This window comes from Chaetodon trifascialis, chromosome 2 (genome assembly GCF_039877785.1).
Source record: "Chaetodon trifascialis isolate fChaTrf1 chromosome 2, fChaTrf1.hap1, whole genome shotgun sequence".
NCBI lineage: Eukaryota > Metazoa > Chordata > Actinopteri > Chaetodontiformes > Chaetodontidae > Chaetodon > Chaetodon trifascialis.
In genome coordinates this window covers 21,815,453-21,838,892 of record NC_092057.1, presented here as the reverse complement: position 1 = coordinate 21,838,892, position 23,440 = coordinate 21,815,453, and the positions used below count along the sequence as shown (strand labels likewise).

The following is a 23,440-nucleotide window of genomic DNA, read 5'->3' as shown; positions in this document are numbered from 1 at the left end:
TTAAGTATTTCCATTTTATACTACTTTATACTACTATTCCATTAAATTTCAGAGAGTAATAATGCACTTTTTACTGGACTGTCTGACAGCTGTGATCACCTTAAAGAATTTACATAACCTAACCTTACAAGAAACAAACAAATGAACAAACAGAGCAGTGTGTAGATTGGGCTTCTAGTCACGTTCCAGATGTCTATGAGTTGTTAGCAGTTTCATTTCCCCTCTAAACTTCTCACATGGTTTCATTTCATTGACTGTTTGAGGCCCAAAGATGTAAAACTAGCAAAGATTACAGAAATAACCACAATCTGTGAAGCAAAACTTAAAATTTCCTCCTTTCTCCCCCATTAATTATCTCCGGACCCTTCAGATTCAGATGGTTGACCCTTTAGAAGGTCCTGGAATAAACTACCTAACTGTATAAAGTCAAGTAAAAAAAAAGTCAGTAAAAAAAAAAAAAAAAAAAAAAAGCTACTTATGCATTGTTGCATCAGTAATTAACAATGTAATGTCGTACTGTATATAATAATGCTTTTACTTTGGTACTTTTTACACTAGAAGCAGCTGCATTGTGCTGATAATACATTTGGACGTTTTACTTTCAGAGGATATTGAATGCAGGACTTTTATTGTAATGGAATAGCCGTATATACTGTGTATGCATATATCCACCACGGGGTACAGTACAATGTTGTCAGATGTTTCAGCACCTGAACAAATGGGAATGCATCTAAGTAATCAGCTCACATGAGACAACAGTGCTTGACTTTATTTGTGCACTTGCAATTTTTGTTGTTCTAGTTGAGTAAACAAATGTTAGTAATATAATAGTATTTCATCTTGGGTAGATCACTGATTTACTCTGCCGCAGGTTCACCGAAATCCAATAAATCCCTGCACCAAATCAAATAGATGCAGTTCTACACATTAATGTACTCAACCAATGACAGATGCGAGTCACGTGTCTGTGCCACGACGACAGATCGTCCCGCCTCCTCCTGATAGACAGGATTAAACCCCGCCCCTTGGATGTCATAACAACAGCTGGCTGCTCAAAGAGGGAGAGAGAGGGACAGAGAGAGAGCAGATACACTCATCTGCTGCTTGGTTGTACAGTGAACACATCATCGCTCTGACTGCGCTCTCTGGAAGAAAACACACATCAGACACTTCTCCGACTTACACACAGCGCATGCTCAGACTAACCGACGGTGCAGTTGTTTTATTCGGGAAGTCAAAGGTGAGTACAGCAACGCCAGCCGCAGCTAAACGCAGTTGAAATCTGCTGCGATACTTTGTGGCGTTTGTTTTTGTATGAAAGCCAGCTAACGCGTTAGCTTTGTCCGGCTGCTGTCCTTCTCATCAATGTCAGATAAAAACCAGCCGGACAGAGGCTGTTAGCTAGCTCTCACAAGCAAGCAAATACCAGGACGTCGCCTGGTACGTTAACCGAGGGGCTGCTTCGCCGTTAGCTTCTCAAGACACTTTTACAGTAGCTGAAGCGAATTAGTCGCCGTTGTTTTCGTTGAAGAGCCCGTCGTGTTTATCCAGCTTGAGATAATACTTCAACACGAAAGTAGTGACAGGTAACGTTACATGTAGTGTTGTTGAGATAAACGTCGAGTCGCTCTTGTCGACACGGACCTGAGGCAACAAAGCCCGTGACAAGTTCTCAGCCTCGTTTCAGCTGCTGTGTGCAAACTCGCTTATTGCTCGGCTTTGGATGTGTGCAAGCCAGAGCCCCCCTCAGACCCCAGTGGACCCAGTGCACACCGTGGGCCACAGTGTAACAAAGGCATTAGCTGCATTAGGATACTCATATTTCTCATTAATACTCATATTCTCAAAGAATATTCGAGGTCAGAGTGGAAGAGTCACAGTGTTTTGATTCTCTGATGCAGTGTTTGTGGCCCTGATGACACTTTCTCCGCAGCCTCAACGTGTCAGTGTCATTTGCATTTGTGCTGGCACCAAGAGCCAGAAAGCTGACCCCCTCTGCCTCTCCTCCCCGCAGCCCAGCCTCCCAGTGACAGGAGAATGACAGAGTGTCCGCATGGGAGGAAAACACATTAAAAAGACCAAGCCAAGAATGGGCTTACAGTCTGCTCAGGCAGGAATTCTCAAGACTTTCCACAGATTGTTGTTTCTCTTCTCTGCCCAGTCCTTCGCTTGTTTGTGTGTGACGTGATGCCAACCAAACAAGGATTAAAGTCTCTGTTATCTCTGTAAATATAGCCCACTGACAAGACCGTCCATGTGAAACTGTTTAATGGGTCTTAAGTTCAGTCTTGCTCCGTGGCTTTGCCTTGTGAGTGAGATTGGATGTTTTGTGCCAGGCTGTATGAACATGACACCGTGCTTGAGACTTGGTCGTTTGTTCTGTCTCTGAAATGAACAGTGTGACCTAACTGGTCTGACTTTTTCCATATGTCCCTCCCGTCTCATCCTCATTCCTTCACCATTCCCTCACCAACTATTTGCCGTTGGAGAACACCTTGGGAAAACCCATAATTGATCGATGATGATTAAACTGTTCGGATCTATTGCATTTACCTCTTCAGTGAGATCAGGGTCCTTTGTGACGAGTGCAGGAGAGAATACAGACAAGCTCTGTGTCCTCCGTTATAATATCAGGCTTCTCAACTGGAATTAGTGTGAAAGTCTTCTTCAGGGAAAACACTGGGTTGTATTTGTGTTTGACCTCATGTTCTCTAATTGATCCCCTCCATATGTGTTGTTTTCTGTCTCCCCAGACACTGAAAGGTTTTAAAGATGACAACTTCATGGAGTGACAGACTGCAGAACTATGCAGACTTGCCTGCCAACATGGACGGCCTGACAATGAAAAAGTACAGAAGAGAGCCATACCACAGGTAAGAAGTGCCTGTGGAGGTACATTCAGGTGGGACGCCTGAGCATTGTATGACATAAATTGAGTAGCCAAACAAAATGATTTACCTTTCAGTTGTGCCATAAACATAAATTACGGTGAAACATGAATATTCAGATGTGGCAAATGAACCAAAACAACTAGACTTTGAAGGAATTTGCAAAGGTACTTCACACAAGGCAGTCACATTTCGAAAAGGTGAATTTATCAATCATTTTGTAAGAATTACAACAATGACCAAATCAATACAGGAAATGCCAGAAGAACTGTATCAGCAGTTGGAAGCTAAAGATTAAAATGAGTGGTTAGATTATGTTTAGAGAAATATACACAGGCCTCTAAAGCATGGTCTGTTTCCATCTGTCTAGGAAAGTTAAGTTTTAGGTCTGTAATTGTATGAATGCTATCTCATGGGACTTTAATACATGATCAGTTACCATCAAGAAAAAAGGGCCATTCTGTGCTCAAACACAGGTAAACAAACTCAAGACTGTGACCATTATTGCCTGGATGCATTCTGGTCTCCATGGCTTCCCCAGTCACCAAGGTAACCATCACTGAGCAGTTAGAGAAATAGGAAGTTTTCGATGTAGAACAGAGAGTAGTACGTCTCATCATTGTCCAATCAGTTGGTCAAATTTCCCTTGACCATACTGAAGTCTGAGAAGAGTGACGGTTTGAAAGAGGAGTGAATGAAGCCATCTACGTCAAACTGGAACGACCATCGCTGAACAGAGGAAGTGGTGTACAACAACACTTATCAGCTCACAGTGCAGTCCTGAGATCCCCCCCCCCCCCCCCCAGACTGCGTAACACCCATTCTCACCACGACTCACGTGACCCTGATGTCTCACATGATGGCCGGGATGAGTCAGCAACTCGCATGCGACCTCAACGACTCACAAGGTGTGAACGACCCTGCAAGAGGATAAATGCCCGGGGCTCCCCACCGGTCAGTTAGAGCTGAAGAAGCCTCCCGGATGAGAGGTGAAGCGTCGCCTAGAAGCTCAAGCAAGTCCGGTTGCCTTTGGAAAGCACTTAGAAAAGCTGTACTTAAAGTGTAACCATAGCTGCTCCCTAAGAATATTTAGTCCCTTCAAGGGTTGCCTCAGATATGCTGTGGATGGCCTGACAGAGGCGTTCACTGTTCATCTCTCTGAGGCAGAACGAATCATCATTCACGTTCAGAAACTAATTGCTTAGCTGAAAAGCTGCTATTAAGACCAGAATATTTTCAGCTGATCTTTTTACATTCTGTACAATGTGTCACTTTTTTATTTCCATTATAACTGGATGATATGTTACTGGCTGACTGATAGCTTTGTTTACTTATTCTGGCATTTACTGGCTTTTACTGTACTTGGACCATATTGGCCCAACATTATTGAATGTGTCTCTACTTAAGACCGTTCTAAAGGCAAGGCTCTTGATAGTCATTCATTATTCAGGATTTCTATTACTCTGAAGCTTTGTCTGTCCATTCCTTTGCTGTCTTACTCCTCATCACCTGTCATCAAGTGGATCCGAACCCTCATTAGGCCACATCACTTAGGTTTGTGAGCTTGGAAGTAAAGCAGGTTTTGTGGGCTTAGTCTTCACACACAGTTGTATCTTGGGTGTGGCCTTCTGGCTGTTATGAAAAATTCCTCTCTGTCTCATGGTGAAATGTCACTGTACTGCTGAGATCCTGGGAGTGAGTGCATGAATCCAAAACCTGTAACTTATTAACTTAAACAGTAGGCGAGTCTCACCATAGATAGACCCCCTTGTTTCTGTACCTGTTGGAAACGCCCTTTAGTCATACTGGTTGAAAGGCTGATATAAGTAGGAATTTGTTCCTTGTCAGAGTAATAAAACGTGTGTTGCAGTTCAATGTTTAACTATGCCTTGCGTGTCCACTGGGCACTGCTGTTCTTTCACACCATTATATAATATGCAGTGCTCAAAGGGTTTAGGAAACTGTCACTCATCTGTTAGCTCTGTGCTGACATACTGTAAATCACCCAGTCCACGATCCCCCACACCCCTCAGCTTCTCCAAGCACACACATACAATCACACAAGCAAAGATAACAGAAATGGAGTGGAGCTCGCTAACAGCAACACTGTGACAGCAGCCCTGTTTAGTTAAGTTGACCGAGGCTGCTTGATCAGCTCAGTCAGTTTTAAGGGACCAGTGAAGGTGACCTTTTGTTTATCTCACAGACAGACAGAGAGCATTCCTTCACAGTAAGAGATCAGCTGAAGCACTGCAGCCCAATGGTGAGATCTGTATCACATAGCAGAGGGCTGACGACTCTGCCCGGCACAGATAAACTGTCTGTCACAGAGACGTGTCGTTAAGGGATTCTTTTGTAGGTGTGGTGTGCCTGTGATGTGGGATGTTTGAGGCAAAAGTGACCAAAGTTGAGGCTGACTCTGGTACTGAAGCCGCCTCCTCCCTCCCCCACCCATTGTTAATACTGTCACAGTATACCGTAGTATGAAAATTGATGGTTATCGTACCATCTACATTAGCTTTGCTCTACAGTATTGAATTCTATCATGTTAGTCTTTAAATTTTCATCTGTCAGGACACAATATTTTGTGAATTATAATAAAGCATTTGTTCAACCAATAAAAAAAAACCCCTGTTTTCATTCCTTTAAGGGTAATTGTAGCAAATATAAGAATAATGTAATACAGTGATACTGTGAAGTCATTTCAAGCTATTTTCTGAGATGGTTATCATACCATGAAAATCTCATACCTTTGAATCTGTGTTTAATGTTGACATTGAATTTCATCCATATTGAACCACTGAAATATTTCAATATTCAACTTTTGCTTGATTGCCTGTCAAGCCTGAACCAGAAATAATGTAAACAACTGAGCAATTGAATGTATTCAGGAAGTGAAAATTAAGTTTTTGAGCTGACGCGACCAGCTGAATTTGAGCAACTTGGACATATTTTTTGAATAAAGGACACATTTGCTCTTAAATGACCAAAATCTCTGAACAGTAAGAAAAAAACCAGATTTATCTGTGATACAATTCCTCAGTCAGATATCAGGTATCCATGTATAATGAAAGATCTGCTGCCCCCGTCCGATTCTTCTAAAAAAAGAAGTGGGCTTGTTCTGTAAGTGTTTACATTGATCCATATCTCAGTATGGTAAGCAGCTGTCGCTTGGGGCCGGGGGCTTGCTTGATTCTACCTGACTTGTGATTGTTCTGGATGTCTTTGAGGGCCCACAAACATCATGCTGCACAACAACAACCCTGACTGACAGCACAGAGCAACAACAGAGAATGACGCGGAATAGCCACAATCATTTTTGCAACAAGTCAGAAAATTTCTGAATGGCAAGAAAGCAAAGAGCGAGGGAGGGGGGTGGAGGGGGGGCATTGTTTGTGGGTCAGAGCTACCCTGTGTTGCTGGAGCAGGTCAGACCAACGGAGAGTCAAACTGAGGTTTAATTTCACACAGAATGCATCGCCAGTCGTCTGCTGGACTAAGATCTAAATGGGAGCTTGTTCACTATGGATCTGCTGCCAGGTATTTCACAGCTGAGTTAGACATTGGTGGCGATGAGACGTCATCGTCACAGATCAGTTGCCGTGCAGAGTCAGCGTTGGTCTTGTGATGTAACGTTTTTATTTCAGTGTGACTGTTTTGATTTCCCTGTTCCCTGTAGCTGATTTCTATCTTCTTTTGATCTTGGCTTGTGTGGAAGTATCCAGGAACACAGCTACACATTGAGTTCAGTCACAGATGTTGAAGATAAGCTGTGTATGTCAGAGCCAGCAGTCCGCGTTAAGCTACTAGTGTGTGTGACACTGTCTTTTCTGTGTCAGCCGGGCTATGTAAACACTGTCTACCACTGTGACCAGCGAGGACCCCCAGTCTATGGACTGATTTATGAGCCAGCACAGTGGAGCTGTTTCCTGGAAGATTGTCATGTTTAGAACTAAGTGTGTCAGGTTTTACCTTCCCCTGGTTTAGAGCTTTAACTTCCTGTGGTTTTACTGAAGGCATGTGTGGCAAGTTCATTGTAGTGCTGCACAATTGGGTAATTATATGGTGCAATTTTAGTTCTAATTCATAGTTTCTGAAACATGATTAGTTGAAACATTGTATTTAGAATGCGGTCAGCACTTTTATGTCACAGTATTATTTTGTCTGTTAAATTAAGACCAGAAGTTGTTGAATACAGTTGTGCTTTGTGATATTCAGTGTTTCACTGTTCTTTATGTCCCAGTCTTTTCAGATATTGTCACAACTGGCGATAATGTACCACAATATGTATCATTTTGCTTTTCTTAAGATAGGTTTGCTAGTCACTAAAAAGGACCACCCAAATCGAAACACATCTTTTAAAACAATGCCAGCACTCTGCATCTGTAGACACTGATGCATGTGTAGGACGTGTACAAATAGTCACTGTGGTAGAATTTTTTGCTGCTGTTTTGAATTACCCTGATGGTTTGACGGTATGTCAAGTGTACTTAGGAAATACAAATTTCAGAAAAATGTGCTGGGCATTGACTTGTGAGGCTGACTTTTGATATGTTACGATGTCCATGATGAGTCCACACATTGACAGAATGATGTATGGTAACAACACAGAAAAAAACAAACATTTTCTTTTCTCATTGTGCATCATTGACTAATTGATTTTGGTACATTTTTTTCTGGACACTGAATAGACCCATTCTAGCCCACAATCTGTGTTTTAGTGGGTCCATTCATTTAGTGAACCAGCACAAATGAATATTTGATTATTCTTATTGTTGAGTATTGCTTTGCAACTAAAACATTTACCTCAACTTGTTTTCTCTAGAGTGTTTGTCAACAGAAGCTTGGCAATGGAGAAGATTAAATGCTTTGGCTTTGATATGGATTACACTTTAGCAGGTAAGTTGAATACACATTCACCAAATGAATCACTGCTTGTGATGAAACAAAACAGTGCAGCTAAATCATTTATTTTGATCTTTTTATCAAAATTGTGATTGAGTTATGAGTTATTTTTTAAACTGGCAAAAAATGATCCATTGATTGGTAAATAAAATAATCACTAGCACTACTATTGGTAGTTTTAAATGTTCGGTGTGCAGTCGGCTAGAGGAAGTGTCACTTGATAAATCCAGACTGACGAAGAGGTTCAGAGATACAGTAAATGTCTCCATGGAGGTCAATCAAGATAGATGCATTGATCAAGAAGAGTTGTCAGGATAAATTAAGATTTTGAGGGAGTACAAACTGTATATATTTTCAGATTTCTCACCTCCTCAATGGCTTGTTGGCTCATGTTTGGCTCTGTGTGTTTTGTGTGGACATTTAAGTCTACAGTATCGCCTGTTTTCAGCTCTACATTTGGCCACCCTGCCATCTCACAGATATTATTTAGGTCAATGCTGGTGACACATTTAGCACACTATAACACTTAGATAACAAAACGTTAAGCCTCGCTCCCCACAAAGTCGCTTGTATGGAGAGGTTCTTTTTCCTACTGGCCAGTAACTGGGCCAAAAATATCCAGATTTATTCATGCCACTTTGTTCTGTGACTCAGCTCCAGTTTTTGGTCCCTGTGCCTCTATAAATAAATCCTCCCTGACTTTGAAAAGCAGGTCACGTTTGTTTGTTGAGTTCACCAGTGATGGCTCCCATGAGAACGGGGATCACTCGTAGTCCCCCTCCGGCTCTGCACCCCCATCGATGTTCAGAGGGCAGGAGATTTTACGGACGCTCAGCTGTTGACATGACTCTCTTTATGGGAGCTCATAACCAAGTGTTAATGTTTGCTGGAAGCATAGCTATCATGTATCTTTGGAGGGTGTTCAGGTTTTGACCACAGGCGTGCTTCATCAAGTCCAAGGAGCTGGTGGTGTCACAGAACGGCTGCTGCTTAACCACAGCACCCTGGCCCACTGCAGTATTTGTTCTGAGGGGGTGTTAAAGGCAGTTCAAATGTGCAAAGTACCTAAAGTATGCAGTTTGAAAAAAAATAAAATAAATACTTGTCCTGCTGGATGAAACTGTCATTAAATGCTGACAGAGCTTCTACAAAGTGTGGACATGTACCTAAAAACAATCAGATAATTTAGTGTCTTACTTACTGACTGGCTGGAGTTTATTAAAGGGTGTATGGGGACATCGCAAACATAGTTCCTGTCAACAGTTTAATAACCGCTATCAGTCAATACTCATGGCAGCCAAGCCCATGTTAGGCTGTGGGATCAATACAAACGCTTTACACTCTGTATGTAACAGTACAACTATGTGATGTGTAAACCAAAGAAAAACTCAGTTTATCTGTTTTATTTGTTCATGATAGGAGCATGATGATGCATGTGTTCTGATACAGGAAAGTATTTGATGTGCTAATCTACAGTGTTTTTGGACAGGTTTTCATTAGGTTTAGGTAATATTATGTTATAAGACAATACATAGCCAACCATCAGGTTCATATATTGAGGTATCTGTTCCTTTAAAAACTCAAAATTAAGAAAATATTGTTTTGGTGATGTTTAACAGTCTAAAACTCATCTAGTCTAAAGATGAATAGTCCCATAAAGCCACAATTTGGTTTCATAGTTTTAGTATTTTTCTCTCATTGTAAATATTAATGACTGTATAAGCAACAATAAAGTAAAAGCCTGGGAAAAAGTCCTTAGGTATGAGCTAATCTGTGTCATCAGGACTGCACAGGTGTGGTTCAACTGACACTTATTTGGCAGCAGAAGTAACCAAACAACCAGCTGTCATCTGCTGTGGTTTGGTCGGGTTTACATCATCTTTTTCCACCTGAGGTCTGCCTACTTCAAATCCTATTGTTCAGCTATGATACACACTTCGTGCACTTTTTGTCATTTTGCACGTTGAGCAGTATATTTATTTTCCACCTTATCAAGTGCAAAGGGTGAAACTGGGTATTTGATTATGAAGGTAGATACATGCAACACGGCCCAACGTGCTTAAAGTGTACTTATTTTCATAGTTTACTCTGTTTCATGATGTTGTGATGCACTTCTGATAAAATGTTTGCTAACCCAAACACATAAAGATCAAATTTAGGATTCTCAATTCTAAGTCCCAAGCACGGAAACATTTACAGCTAATACAGCGGGCGAGTATGGCTCACTTTTTTTGTAGCACTTCCTGAGGCTTTGTCAAGTAAATCAACATTGCATGAGACAACATTGCCTCATCTGTTGGAGCCCATAATAGCCTGCAGAAAATGTTGCTCAAACACACACGTAGGCCCAGATTGCATTGAGAGATACACACAGTTTTGTCCTAGTTTTCCAATGGACTTTTGGCTAGAATGTAGGCCCCTGAGGCTGTGCTTAAGTTTTCTCATTTTTCCACAGTATGCTTGATAGTGTCTGTGTAGTGTAAATCTGTGACAAAGGCCTACATTTGCACGTCAGTGGCTTCAGATAAATCAAGACAGGTGTCGGCTTCTAATACTTAATGTGTCACATTCCCCTGATAAAGGCTCTGTGTGGGACACTGTGTATGATTTGGATTTAGTGGTCTATGAGTAGAAGGTTGCAGGTTGTTTACCTTGCGTGTAAGTGGTGTGCATTACATTTAGGCCGGAGGAGACGTGGCCTATAAACTGCACCTCAACAACTGGAGCAAGGAGGGTATAATTAACTAGCAACAATCTCATCAGAGATCCAAAGTAACAGATCCCTGAAGCTAAGGCCACTTCTTGTCCCAGCTCTAAGTAGATGGTCGTGTGTGTGTGTGTGTGTGTGTGTGTGTGTGTGTGTGTGTGTGTGTGTGTGCGTGCGTGCGTGTGCGTGCGTGTGCGTGCGTGTGTGTGTGTGTGTGCGCGCGCGCGTGTGTGCGCGCGCGTGTGTGTGCGTGTGTGTGTGTGTGTGTGTGTGTGTGTGTGCGCGTACTGGCAGTGTGAGAAATGTGAGAAGGGGCTTACAGCAGGGGAGCAAGGACCCCTACAAAGCAGAAATGCAAGCGAGTCAAGGACGATGTAAGCAACAATAACACAATGCTGTAAACATGAGGTTTCAATAAAATGTGCTAAAATATTCAACTTTCCGTGATGGTAGCCTCCAGTGTGGCATTCATGGAAAAACTGATGTACTAATCAGTCCACAGACACTGCTCAGGCACACACACATGAAATACTGAGGGGCTTCTAGAGTTACTTTTGAAATAGATATGATGTAGGCCATGAGTGTCATGTGTAGGTCTGGAGTTCTTTTAAGGCGGGGGGGTTGTTGTTCAAGTAGCTGAGGAGTAAAATGGTTTGGGTGTCATTAAAGTCACCTCTGAAGGAAAAAAACAGAAAGAGCTGAAGTACTTTGAGGGTTTTTTTTTTAAGTCAAAGTTAGAACAATGTTGTTTCTGTCCACCAGTCGGATTTAACAGCTCTTCAATCAAAAGATTCAGTGGGGGGTCTGCATCTGTTGCATGTGTTGTGTTTAGTGGTGTCGATCAAATCTTAACAAACCGCACCCACAGAGTCCCGATGGGCGTGTGTGTGTGTGTGTGTGTGTGTGTGTGTGTGTGTGTGTGTGTGTGTGTGTGTGTGTGTGTGTGTGTGTGTGTGTGTGTGTGTGTGTGTGTGTGTGTGTGTGAGACACCAGTGCCTCAGGTCAGCATGTGCAAAGTGCCATCCAGTGAACTAAAGAAAGATAGGGTGGTGATGGCAAAGGTGACCGAGTGTGACAAGTGAGCGAAGAGGAGGAAGAAAGGCAATTTATTTGGTGTATGCTACTGCTCTGGGCACAGGGCCTAAACCCTCAGTTTGCTGTGAGACCACGGTGGGGGGGGTGAACTACAAGAGGTTACGTGACTACAATGCAGAAACAGGCTCAGGCTTACAGAGAGGGGCAGTCGACAAAAGGACAAAAGCTTTCATGGACCCAAGATTTTCCTGTAACTCTGCATGCTCATTAAGCTTCTGTGTGTACCCCAGCATCACACACAAGCGCACACTCTTTGCAGAGTAGGACACAGATGTTTTCCTGTTTGTCCTGCAGTGCTGTTCCCCCACTAACTGTCCTCCAAGAATCATCAGCCAATATCTCTCCCCCTCCAGGGGCCTCCCACAACCCCACTGGGAGTGTAGGCAACAACACAAGCGCATTCTCCATGTCGTATTTATAACATCTGACATATTCTGTTCCCAGTGTCAGATAGCATTGTAATCCTCTGCCAGCCTTTTCTTAATCCAGCATCAGTCTGTGTTTTCTTTTTTCCTTTTTTCCCTGCCTGGGTTTACATTTAGCTCTGGGATAAATATCCTGCTCAGCTGATGACAGGGTGGGGTGCTGAAAGTTGTTTTTTTTTTTTTTTTTCATTTTCACACCTGATCCTGTTTCTTTGTGGATTTGCGTGCAGGACATCTAGACCCTTGTTGATAGCTAGGAGAGAGAAGGGCAAAGAGTGCGTGTGTGTGGGGGGGGGCATGATATCCAAATACTGAGACAACACCACGCATTCTCACGTGGACCATGTAGCCCAGAAAAGTCACATGTATGTGTTGTGTAACATGAGTGAGCTGCACTGACCGTATGTCACTCGAATGAAGTGCTGTTTGCTGTGTAATCACAGCTTTACCCACAGGTCATGATGCTCAACAGTTTACGCACAGCTGTGTTTTATGTAAATGTTATGTGTACACCACGTACTCCACGAGCTCTCCTGGCAGCCAGATACTAGTTTAATAGCTGATTGAGCAGGTAGTTATCTTCCACAGAGCAAGAAAATGTCTCACTGTGGACTTGATGTCTCCTCTTGCATAAACGTTTCAACCATCTGGATGACGTAAAACAGAGGAAAGCTAATTCAGTTATCAGAATTATTGTCCTTTCATTTTCTGTCAATCAACTGATTGACCAGTTGTTTGGCCACTCATGCTGTGTAGAAGAAAGATCCTGTATAAACATTATCCTGTACAAACATTAACATACCAGGCTTATTGAGGCAGGATCACACGGTCATCTTAAACGTCGACTCCAAAATCTGTGGCTTCTTGTTGGAGTTTATACACCAAACTGCTCTGTGTGTTGTGCTCTTCTACTGGGGCAAAACTGAATTCAAACCATGTGTATGGGTGTGTCTCATTTCTAGTGTACAAGTCACCAGAGTACGAGTCACTTGGCTTTGAGCTCACAGTGGAGCGGCTGGTTTCCATCGGTTACCCTCAGGAGCTGCTCAGCTTCGTCTATGACCCGTCCTTTCCCACCAGGTCAGACCAATCACACCCCACCACACAGACATCATGGTGATGATGATGATGATGATGATGATGATGATGATGATGATGATGATGATGATGATGATGGCCGTCAGGGTAATGGACAACTGCTGATCTATTGCCTCATCTCTTATCATTTTAATCCTTTGGAGTCACAGATGATGGCATTTAAGATGCCAGATGTTACCATGAAGTCAGACATGATTCATTCTGTGTGGTAGTCTTACAGGAGCGTTTGTTTCCTTCTACTTTCAGAGGCCTTGTGTTCGACACCATGTATGGAAACCTGTTAAAGGTTGACGCCTATGGTAATATCCTGGTGTGTGTACATGGATTCAACTTCCTCCGAGGGTGAGTGTGTCCAACGTTCTCTTCCCTAAGATGCATGGATCTTTGAACAGTATTGGACATTATACTGTATGTCAAATTTTCATCTATTTCCAACATTGTCTGCATATATGTGAGAGCAAGAAAGAAGAAAAAAAAGATTCAATCTTGTCTTTTCCTCTTTTCCCAGCCCTGAGATCCGTGAACGGTACCCAAACAAGTTCATCCAGAGAGATGACACAGAGCGCTTCTATATCCTCAACACACTCTTCAACCTGCCAGGTGAGACCTCTGAACACTGTGGACGACCTTTCCAAGTTTGATGTAGCTGCTTCATCACTGACGACGCGTCCCTGTCCCTCTGTCTCTCTTCACAGAGACCTACCTCTTTGCTTGCCTAGTGGATTTCTTCTCCAACTGTGACAGATACACAAGGTGAGGAGCTGTTTGTAACACTATCTGTCATGCAACAAACATGCAAGTTTGTGGGTGCCACATGGTGACACAATGACAGCCAAACTGGGTCAAGATCAAGTCCTACAGCATGGGAGGGTCCAGGTGTCTGAACTGCTAATATAACATAATTGTTTTAAAATGGAAATCAAATGGGAGTTCAGTCAAAGAACCCTTTTTCTATAACAATTATTTATTAATCTCTTCTACTAATTATTTAAAAGCATGGATTCTTATCAGAGTGTGAAAGGAATGGAAAATTTTCTCACTAACTATTTACAGAGAATGAAATCTTGATATAACTATCAGATAATCTATTACTTGGTACTGTAAGGAGATACAATGACCTGTCAATTTGTTGAGAATGTAATCTGGAATGGCTGCATGTCCTTTGTCCTCTGAAACCTGGTTGTTGGTCTTTTAGGGGGAGAATGCTTTCCTGTTTGGCTGGGGACCCCTCCAACAAGGGAAGGCTATCCCATTTAAAAGCAAACAAAAAAACAAATGTCATGTTTTTGAAAACCTTCTGTAAAGATGTGGCCTGTCCGACGGCTGTGTACGTGTGTGTCTCTGCTCCTCTCCTTCAGCTGTGAAACTGGCTTCAAAAATGGCGACCTCTTCATGTCCTATAAGAGCATGTTCCAGGATGTCCGCGACGCTGTCGACTGGGTCCACTTCAAGGCAAGGCCGCTTAGACTTCAACCTTACTTATGTCTGTTTCACGTTCATGTCAGGTTGCTACTCATTCTAGTCTGTCATGCCTCTGTCTGGACATGACTGTGCTCTGTGCTGATGACACTGTGGCCTTTAGACTTTAATATGTCTTGTACAAGCTCCCAACATTAAGATCGATTTCACACCCGTAGTTCAGTTCACGTGGACAACATTTAACTCACTGCTCAGACAATTTTGATGATGTCACCCTGCATCATCTGCGCTACATGGCAGGGGAAATTACATTCTGTTGACTGACAGCAGGTGATGCAGCAGTTACATGACTCTTACTTCCTTGTGTTCATTTTTACTGCTGAAATAAACTTGGTAGGTCACAAGCTCAACACACCTCTGGGTCAACTCCTTTTCACTGTCCAGTGTATCAGAGATTGCTTTCTTAACAGTTAAGTTGTTTAGTAGCACTAGAAACCGTTCACATGAGCATACAGAAACTCAGTGTCATGGGGCAAGGCACCACAGATCAAGTCAGCCAAACAGGTCTGGTTTGAAAGCAGGCTAGGGTTTAAATGTATGGCCTATGACCCCTCAGATCACATCTGGTGGAAAGTCAGCTCATATCAAGACAACTTGTTAATGTCAGGGCCATAAATAGTCGCCCTCTGGGGGTATTAGTATCCGTAATACTCAAAACAGCCCTGTGAGAAAATAGTCGTCTAAAACATCTGTGGTGGACACACAGTAATCTGTAGCTGGCAGGCCCATAGAATCAAACAGTGCAGCTTAGTGGTTGGTATGCATGCTGTGGACTGTGGGTGAGACGTTCCCACTTCAGGGGACACAGCTTATCCGATATTGGACAAGCTGTCCCTAACTAACTGCTCTTTAGTATGTATTTAGTAACACACTCAGACTTTTCTTTGTAGCAAAAAAAACCATCATCGCTATCACTGCTGTTATCAGTCCTGCTCTTTCCTCTTACACATCCTGTCAGAGCCACAGCTGAGGGCCACAAGTCCTCTGGGGCTCTGCGTAGATTGTCACTGATGACGAGTATCAAACCGCTAGTGAATGAAATGAAATGAAATTTCAGTGTTTAGTCTGATCCCCGTGTCTCAAATTTCAGGGTACTCTGAAGGAGAAGACGGTTGAGAATCTGGAGAAGTATGTTGTGAAAGATGTAAGTACTTTGTATTCATCAAGGGTGCTACAAGTGTACTGTGTAAGAGAACACACACACACGCACAGTGTGACACATTTTTGTTTTACTCTGTGAAGAGGCTGGTTTGTAAGGATGCTTAGAGCTTCAGTCTTTTCTTTCTTTGCTTCGTCTCTGTTCCCACCAGGGGAAGCTGCCTCTTCTCCTCAGCCGAATGAATGAAGTTGCCAAGGTTTTCTTGGCTACCAACAGTGACTACAAATACACTGATGTGAGTACAGGCATGCAGTTTTGTTAGAAGCTTTACTTCCTAGGGGAAAATAGCAGTAAGTGCATTTAAAAATTGCCGTGGTGAGACAGGCAGAGGCAACGCTATCAGCTGTTTTAACTCCAAACACTGCTGCCTTTGGTTTGACTGTCACTGCATGTGTTGTTCCCCTCAGAAAATCATGACCTACCTGTTTGACTTCCCTCATGGCCCAAAGGTAAAACGCAGCTTTTCTTTTCCTTCCCATTGATCAGACTTTGAAATGTCTTGAATATGCAAGTGAAGGTGAAAAACATGTTTTATGTTCATACACATGTGTGACTTTGTTGCTTGTGTGTGTGTTTGTACCCACCACAGGCTGGTACCTCCCACCGGCCCTGGCAGTCCTACTTTGATCTGATCCTGGTGGACGCCAGGAAGCCGCTGTTCTTTGGGGAGGGTACGGTGCTCAGACAAGTCGACACGGTGAGCAGACACAGAACACACAGCTGGGGCAGAGAAGGCCTGACTGTTAGCCGCGCTGCATGTGAACGCTGACGTATCGTGGTGTATATGTCGCAGCCCAGTGGCTTGTTAGCTTGTTAAGCTGCTAGCAGTCTGCTAGTATGTGCATACATGTAGAAGAAACCATTTATTATATGTGCCAAAAACTAAGGAAATGTGACAGTAAACGTTTCAGTCGTACGACCATCGTCAGCACAACTTCCAGCGAAGGCCGTTGTCTCTAGAATTACATGATCTGTCAGTTTTGAGAACTCTGATTGAGCTTCACTTGTGATTAAATTCAGAATGGAAAAGGCTGAATTGATGTAAAATTTCAAAAAATGGTTTCATTATGGGTTGCCTTTGTTGCCAGGACAGCAGTTATTTTTAGTCGGATTTTGAGTTTAAGTGAACAAATAATTGCTTATGGGTCATACTGATAAGTGATTGGCGATTGTAGCTGTTTCTGTTTTCAAGACTTTATCTTGAAGTTAACAATGAGCATTTATGCAGAAGAGAGATTATGACCTTTTGAAGTTTACACACACTGGATGCAGTCTCAAGGTTTACAAAAAAAAAACACTTACATTCTGTATGCGAAAATGTGCTCTAGCATGTGACTTCATTCATGTGTCCATGAAGCTGACTCTGCTTGTGGTTTATGTGCCAAGGTTCCTCTCAGCAATCTCATGTGTTTGCTTCATTTCAGACAACAGGCCGTTTAAAGATAGGAACGTACACAGGGCCTCTGCAGCATGGTATAGTCTACTCTGGAGGTAAGACTCGAGTCTCCTTCATTGTTTACTCTTTGGCCTCGTGTTTAGCTGTCTGTAGAAGCTGTGACTGATCAGATTTTAATGTCATGTCATTCTCCTTCAGGTTCCTCTGACATAGTTTGTGACCTGCTGGGGGCCAAGGGGAAGGACATAGTCTACATTGGGGACCATATCTTTGGAGACATCCTCAAGTCCAAGAAACGTCAAGGCTGGAGGACGTTCCTGGTTATACCCGAGCTGGCCCAGGAGCTGCACGTGTGGACGGACAAGAGCTGTGAGTCCGTCGACAAGCACACAATCACAGGCCAACACACACGTTGACATGTAGAAATACCAGCTTGACTGCTCGATATGTCAAAAATTCAAATATACCTTAACATCAAAATCCAAGCAGTGGGTGGCCTGACTGTATTTTCGGCTCATATGACAGCAGTGAGGTGAGCTAAACGTGCCACAGCCTGCCTGACAGTGAGTTTGAGCTTTTGAGGCGGGGTGAAATTGCACCACTGTGCTGGATTTCTAACTCAAGACAAAAACACATCAAAATGCATCATTGCGAAACAGAATGCGGCACAGTAATTGTTTTATCTCAATTATCGTGTTTTTGTACTCGTTGCAAGCCAAAATCTCACCTGAATATAAAATTTGATTAATGTCCCAGCCCTAATGTATGCTTGTATGTATGTAGCACTCCTCGCATTAGAAAACTGTCTCAACATCAACACGAGTAGTACGTAAGGTAAATGTCATAAAGATCATATAATCAGTAGGTACAAAGTCAAAGCACTGACTGCGTAATCACATTCCCTCTTTAACTAATACTACGACACACTGTATATGCACCATGAACCGGATGGAGATTCACCCCCTGCTTGTGTTTTCCAGCGTTATTCGAGGAGCTACAGGGTCTGGACATTTTCTTAGCAGAACTCTACAAGTAAGTGAAGACCTTTAGCCTCTCTTCCCCCCTCCCATCACCTTATCCCACCTGTCTTGCAGCAGCTCTGCTGCTCTTTGCTCTCTGCAGCATGTATGTGAGCATGTGTTTGAGAGAGAACAGGCAGGGTCAACAGGGTAAAGTCTGAAGGGGCTGCTCCCGCAGGCTGCCTGATATCCATGTATTACTGCTGTTATTTATAGCCTGGCAAAATCTCAGTGTTGCAACCACCTCTTTGACACATTACCTTTCAGCACACTGATGTCAGTATCCCCCCACCCCCCCCCCTTGTCCTCATTGTCTTTGTCCCCGCCCTTCCTCAGACATCTGGACAGCAGCAGCAACGAGAGGCCAGACATCAGCACTATTCAGAGAAGAGTCAAGGTACGACCTTAATCACTATGACACCAGGAGGCCACAGGCTGTTAACAGTGGCTGAAATGGCCTCGTTATCAATGCCCATGTTGACCGTGTGTTTGATATGGGGTCTACTATAGTCTAACCATTGACAATAATCCACTTCCTCATTGTTCCTTGTGATGTAATCGTGAGTCACTTGTGTCAATGAACAACCAAACCAGCGCCCCTCATAAAGATACTACACTTTCTAGGGTCAGGATAGTAAATCCTTGGTAGTCGGTAAATCTTGTCTCAGTATGAATTTGCACACTCAGCAGCGTCCTCTCCCTCTTGCCTTTTAGAAAGTGACACACGACATGGACATGTGCTATGGCATGATGGGTAGCCTCTTCCGCAGTGGCTCCAGACAGACCTTGTTTGCCTCTCAAGTGATGCGTTATGCTGACTTGTACGCAGCCTCCTTCATCAACCTGCTGTACTACCCCTTCAGCTACCTCTTCAGAGCCGCGCACGTGCTGGTGAGTCTCCGAATGTAAACCGCACACCCTCAAAGGTTAAAGCCAATACTGCCTCTTTAGTTCACTCGTTTCTGTCATTGGTATTGATGAAGGTCAATCTGGGACTGAGGTGGAGTGATACTAACTTCCTTAAGGAAACAATGAGAGGCTTTCTGGTTGAACAATCTCTCAATGTTACTCCCGAGGACCAAAGCCCAAATGTAGAGCAGACTCCTCCAGTAAGCCAGCTAGTGTTGCCAAGTTGTCTTCTCACATTTTGCCATTCCTCCTCCTCAGATGCCCCACGAGTCAACGGTGGAACACGCCCACGTGGACATGGACATGGAGTCGCCGCTGGCCACGCGTAACCGCACCCACTGCAGCGACTGCAAGGACCTGGAGTGCAAACGCAACCAGCTGACCCGCTCCTTCAGCGAGATCAAACCTCCCAACCTGTTCCCCCAGACTCCCCAGGAGATCACTCACTGCCACGATGAGGACGATGATGAGGAGGAGGAGGAGGAGGAAGAAGAGGAGGAAGAAGAGGAGGAGGAATAAGCTGGGACATGGACCTTTTTTCCTGTTCCTGCCTTCTTGTGTTTCCTAGTAGAGTCAGGTAGTTATCTCTCTCAAAGTGAGGCAGGGAGGAAAAACCTCTCCACTGTTTGTGTGTGTGTGCATATCTCAATACTGTACACACACAAACACAAACACACACACACACACACTGGAGATTTGTTAAGAAAGTTGAAAGGACCAGTAGCGAGACGGCTCATATGACTGTCAAAAGACTGTGTGCATGCTTGGTCCTCTAAAACCCAGCTTTTCCAACCTTCATTCTAACAAACAAAACCCTTAATGGTTTTTAATCGATTTCATTTGATTTCTTTATTATTTTTCCCGTCAGACAGAACATCACACTTTACTTTTAAGGCCTGCTGGTGGATGAAAATGATGCAGTCACATTTACACCTAAATTCGCCAGATATGGTCAGTAAACTGTAGTTTGAATCCTAACAGACTGGCCTTGCTTAGACAGTATGCAAAAAAACAAAACAAAAACAAAAAACAAAAAGATGCACATGCTCTATTAAAACCTTTTGTTCATGCAACATGGGATCAATGTTCAGTTTTTCATCTGTTTAGTTTGGTTCTGTCAGTTTTCTTGTCACTATAGACAAGTGACTCGCTCTAACTTGTACATCAGGGCGTGTGTTTCTGCGTCGTGTGTCGGCAGCGTCCTGAGTGACGGTAAGCTAAGAGTCCGCTGTACTAAACTGAAGCACAGGAGCACTGAAGCACAAGCAGGCGTTAAACCAATCAGTAACCCGAAGCTTTTTCTGTTTGAGGTTTGGCTGAGGAAACATGTTGTGGCTCTTGAACTGATCCTTTATTACTAACAATGACGACAAAGCACTGTAAACACATTTTTTTAGCTGTCAGGTGACTGGTGTAACGCCAGGAGCAGCTAACATGCAGTATTTTCTCCACTTGGTTATTGAGGAAGATGAAACTTGAGTATTGCTTTCAACTGTTTTATTTGGGTAGGGGAGATGCACAGTACAAGACAATTTTGATCAGTTTCAGCAATTTTGAGATCCGTGATGCAATCTTTGTCAAGTGTAGGAGCCTGGAAGAGGCCTCAGTATGCAAGGAAGTGAGGCTTTTTCAGGTGTGCAGCATGAAGCTCAGCTCTGTACATCTCGTTTTGTTTTTCTGCTTTTGATTTGGAGCTTTGTTGGCCGTATATTTCATCTGCTGACCCTGAATTGTCGGCATGTCGACGACAGGGAGTGTGTGTTTGAGTATGTACAGCATCCTCCTCTCGGGCCTCTGAACACTGGGACGTGAGCGTCTCATTATAGGTTTGAAATATCCTAAAATGGTTTATTTGCTTGGCTTAGGTGGAAAGTTGGTGTATCAGTAACAGTAAAATGGGACAAAGTGGAGACAGACATTGTGAAGGGAATGAAAACAGACAGAAATAATGTAATGATGTAATCTTCTTCAAATTAACATACTAATCAACAAAAATGCAACATTTTTGTACAAAATGTGGATGGAAATTTGGCCAGCAAGTAAGTAAACAGACGTGCACGATAAAACAGCTTTTTCCAGTGGAGCCCCGCCCACTTCAAACTGGTGAGAGGAACACAGAGAAAAACACAAACTCACATCTGTGATCTGTCCAAACGCATCCGAGAGCGATGCCTGAGTTTCAAACAGGGAGACTTGATCTTCTCTGTCCTTTTTTAGCTTTCCTCGCCTTTCAGCTGAGTCTTGACATGTTGTGTCGGTCCTGTAAGTGTCGGATTGGCCTGTTGATTTAGGCCACAAAAGGGAAGGAACATGCCGTCTGCTTTTGCTTTGGCTTGACGTGGTGTGGAGAAAGCTGAATGTGTTTAACTGAAACTGTTATGTGATGATTCATTGGATGAAACCTTGTAGGATATTAAGAAGCATATTGGGAGCTGTTTATCTATTATTCTTTTTTCTATTTTCTTTCTTCTTTTTTTTTACAAATGTAATGTTTGTATTCTAACTTGATTTTTTTTCTTCTTGAACACACAATAAGTGGATATGCTATATGAGGCAGCTGCATTGCTAATAGGAAACGGTTGACTGTCTTTTCTTTGCATAATTTGCATATGCATGTGGAAATAACAAGCATATCCTGGCTGCCAGGGTGGTTACTGTAGCATTGGTTTTACTTCTATGTGGTCTGCATCATTTTAGGAAAAGCTTTTTTGACATTTGTCATTGTAGTTTACACAGGGACAAAAAAAAAAAAAAAAACTTACAATGAAGGGAAATGTGAACAGCATGTTAAGTACTGTAACAAAAATGTTCCTTGTACTCAACCATGGGGTTATTTTTATTTTTCTAAGATAGTGTTTTTAAATGGTCCTGGTTTACAGAACTGTAAATAGACATTTCCTTTTCTTTTTTCAAATAACTTTTTGGGTTGTTTTTTTTTGGGTGAACTTTTATACAGTACCACAGAAGTCTGTCGCTCAGGCTTTGGACTAACTGAAGGCTGATGAGCAGGTCACAGTGCTTTAGAAGATTTTTCTCCATTGTTGTGATGCCCACAATGCATCCACATTAACATCAGGTGCCCAAAAGGTGTCACCTTTCATTTATTAACCTATAGTAACCTTTTGTTTTTATGCATATCAGTTGATGTTCTCCCAAACAGTGTTTCATTTGTTCGTTTCCAGAAATTATCATACAGACTGTACATTGAAGTAAATTACATAAAAATGTAGAATAAAGATAGTTTTTCATAAGTTTCTTGTTGTTCTGTTGTTAATACCTTCCAGCTGTGCGAGGCTGGATTACCAAGCGGACACAGTGGACAGTTACCAGGCAGCAGGTTTATCTCATGTCAGTGCTCCCTTGTTTGTTAATATTTAATTCATTACTAAAACATAGTGTAAACTGGGTAAAGTAATGGGTTACTTAAGGTGATACCTGCATTAGCAACTAACATGCTACACTTGAATAAACGTGTACTCACTCAAGAGACCACAGACAAATTGCTACTGTCTAATACACATGGAAATTATGAGAAACAGGAGGTCAACAGGGACACACAGCTGATCAATAAAGCACTCGAGCAAAAGAAAAAGACAGAGGCTGCGGACACTTATAGAAGCTGATGTTTTACAATAATGACAAATCACTGTAACTCACTCATTCATGCTGTGCAAACGATGTTCAGACCCAAAGACCTGTGTTTCAGTCTGGAATAAGACAACGTTTCCAACCTTAAAGCCATTCAAACGGAAGACTGTCTGCAGACGTCAAAGTGAGGCTCTAACTATTGTTGAAAAAAAAAGCTTTTTGGTAACAAGGAGGATAGTGGAATGCTGAGAAATGTAGCAGAAGTAGCAAAAAGTCCGTCATATCACATATCACACTTACGGTCATCAGGAGAGAGTGTGTGTGTGCTGCCGCAGCTTTTCCTGACTCAGCATTTTGATCAGTCATGACAGCAAAGTTACTGTCCTCGATAAATCCTGAAAATATACTTTGTCAAATATACTTTGACATGCCTCACTGAGGTGCTGCGTCTCTGTAGGTTTAAAGCAACAATATGTAGCTTTAGCAGAGCAGCAGCCTGGAGTGACAATTAAGATGGGTAGGATGAAGGTGTACCAGTAGCACAAGAAGAGAAGAGTCAAAATGTCAGGACTCAGTGACAACCACATAGCACTATCTAACTTTGCTAACATAAGCTAAAATTAGCTATTATAAGTTACTGGTCATACCAGACCAAGAAAGGAAATTGGAAAACAAAACCCCTGAGTGTGCTGAACTGAGCAAGGGTGAATTTCATTGCTTATGAACTCAACTTTGAATTTGAAAAAAGACGACTGTGTTACGCTTTCATTCA

The 23,440-nt window shown here is 42.7% G+C and overlaps 1 protein-coding gene across 2 annotated transcripts; it reads left to right on the top strand.

The window, feature by feature from the left end:
* Positions 1 to 1,034: 1,034 nt before the first annotated feature.
* On the top strand, positions 1,035 to 22,331 carry nt5c2b (5'-nucleotidase, cytosolic IIb). 2 transcript variants are annotated; one of them, XM_070975006.1, is made up of 18 exons: positions 1,035 to 1,240; positions 2,754 to 2,873; positions 7,714 to 7,787; positions 12,983 to 13,100; positions 13,365 to 13,460; positions 13,627 to 13,718; positions 13,814 to 13,871; positions 14,477 to 14,570; positions 15,688 to 15,741; positions 15,908 to 15,991; positions 16,164 to 16,205; positions 16,346 to 16,453; positions 17,181 to 17,247; positions 17,351 to 17,521; positions 18,133 to 18,184; positions 18,508 to 18,568; positions 18,886 to 19,062; positions 19,339 to 22,331. In XM_070975006.1, the coding sequence occupies exons 2-18, from the start codon at positions 2,773 to 2,775 to the stop codon at positions 19,597 to 19,599; spliced, it is 1,710 nt and encodes a 569-aa protein (XP_070831107.1). In that variant the 5' UTR covers positions 1,035 to 1,240; positions 2,754 to 2,772; the 3' UTR covers positions 19,600 to 22,331. The 2 variants fall into 2 exon arrangements, with proteins under 2 accessions (XP_070831107.1, XP_070831116.1); XM_070975015.1 differs by having other exon boundaries at positions 1,055 to 1,240; positions 14,314 to 14,570.
* Positions 22,332 to 23,440: the final 1,109 nt, after the last annotated feature.

Bases quoted from the DNA above. Each gene is read 5' to 3' on its own strand.
- nt5c2b (XM_070975006.1), top strand. From the start codon at position 2,773: ATGACAACTTCATGGAGTGACAGACTGCAGAACTATGCAGACTTGCCT. The intron at 13,872-14,476 runs GTGAGGAGCTGT...CCTCTCCTTCAG, and splicing joins AACTGTGACAGATACACAAG to CTGTGAAACTGGCTTCAAAA. The intron at 14,571-15,687 runs GCAAGGCCGCTT...CTCAAATTTCAG, and splicing joins TCGACTGGGTCCACTTCAAG to GGTACTCTGAAGGAGAAGAC.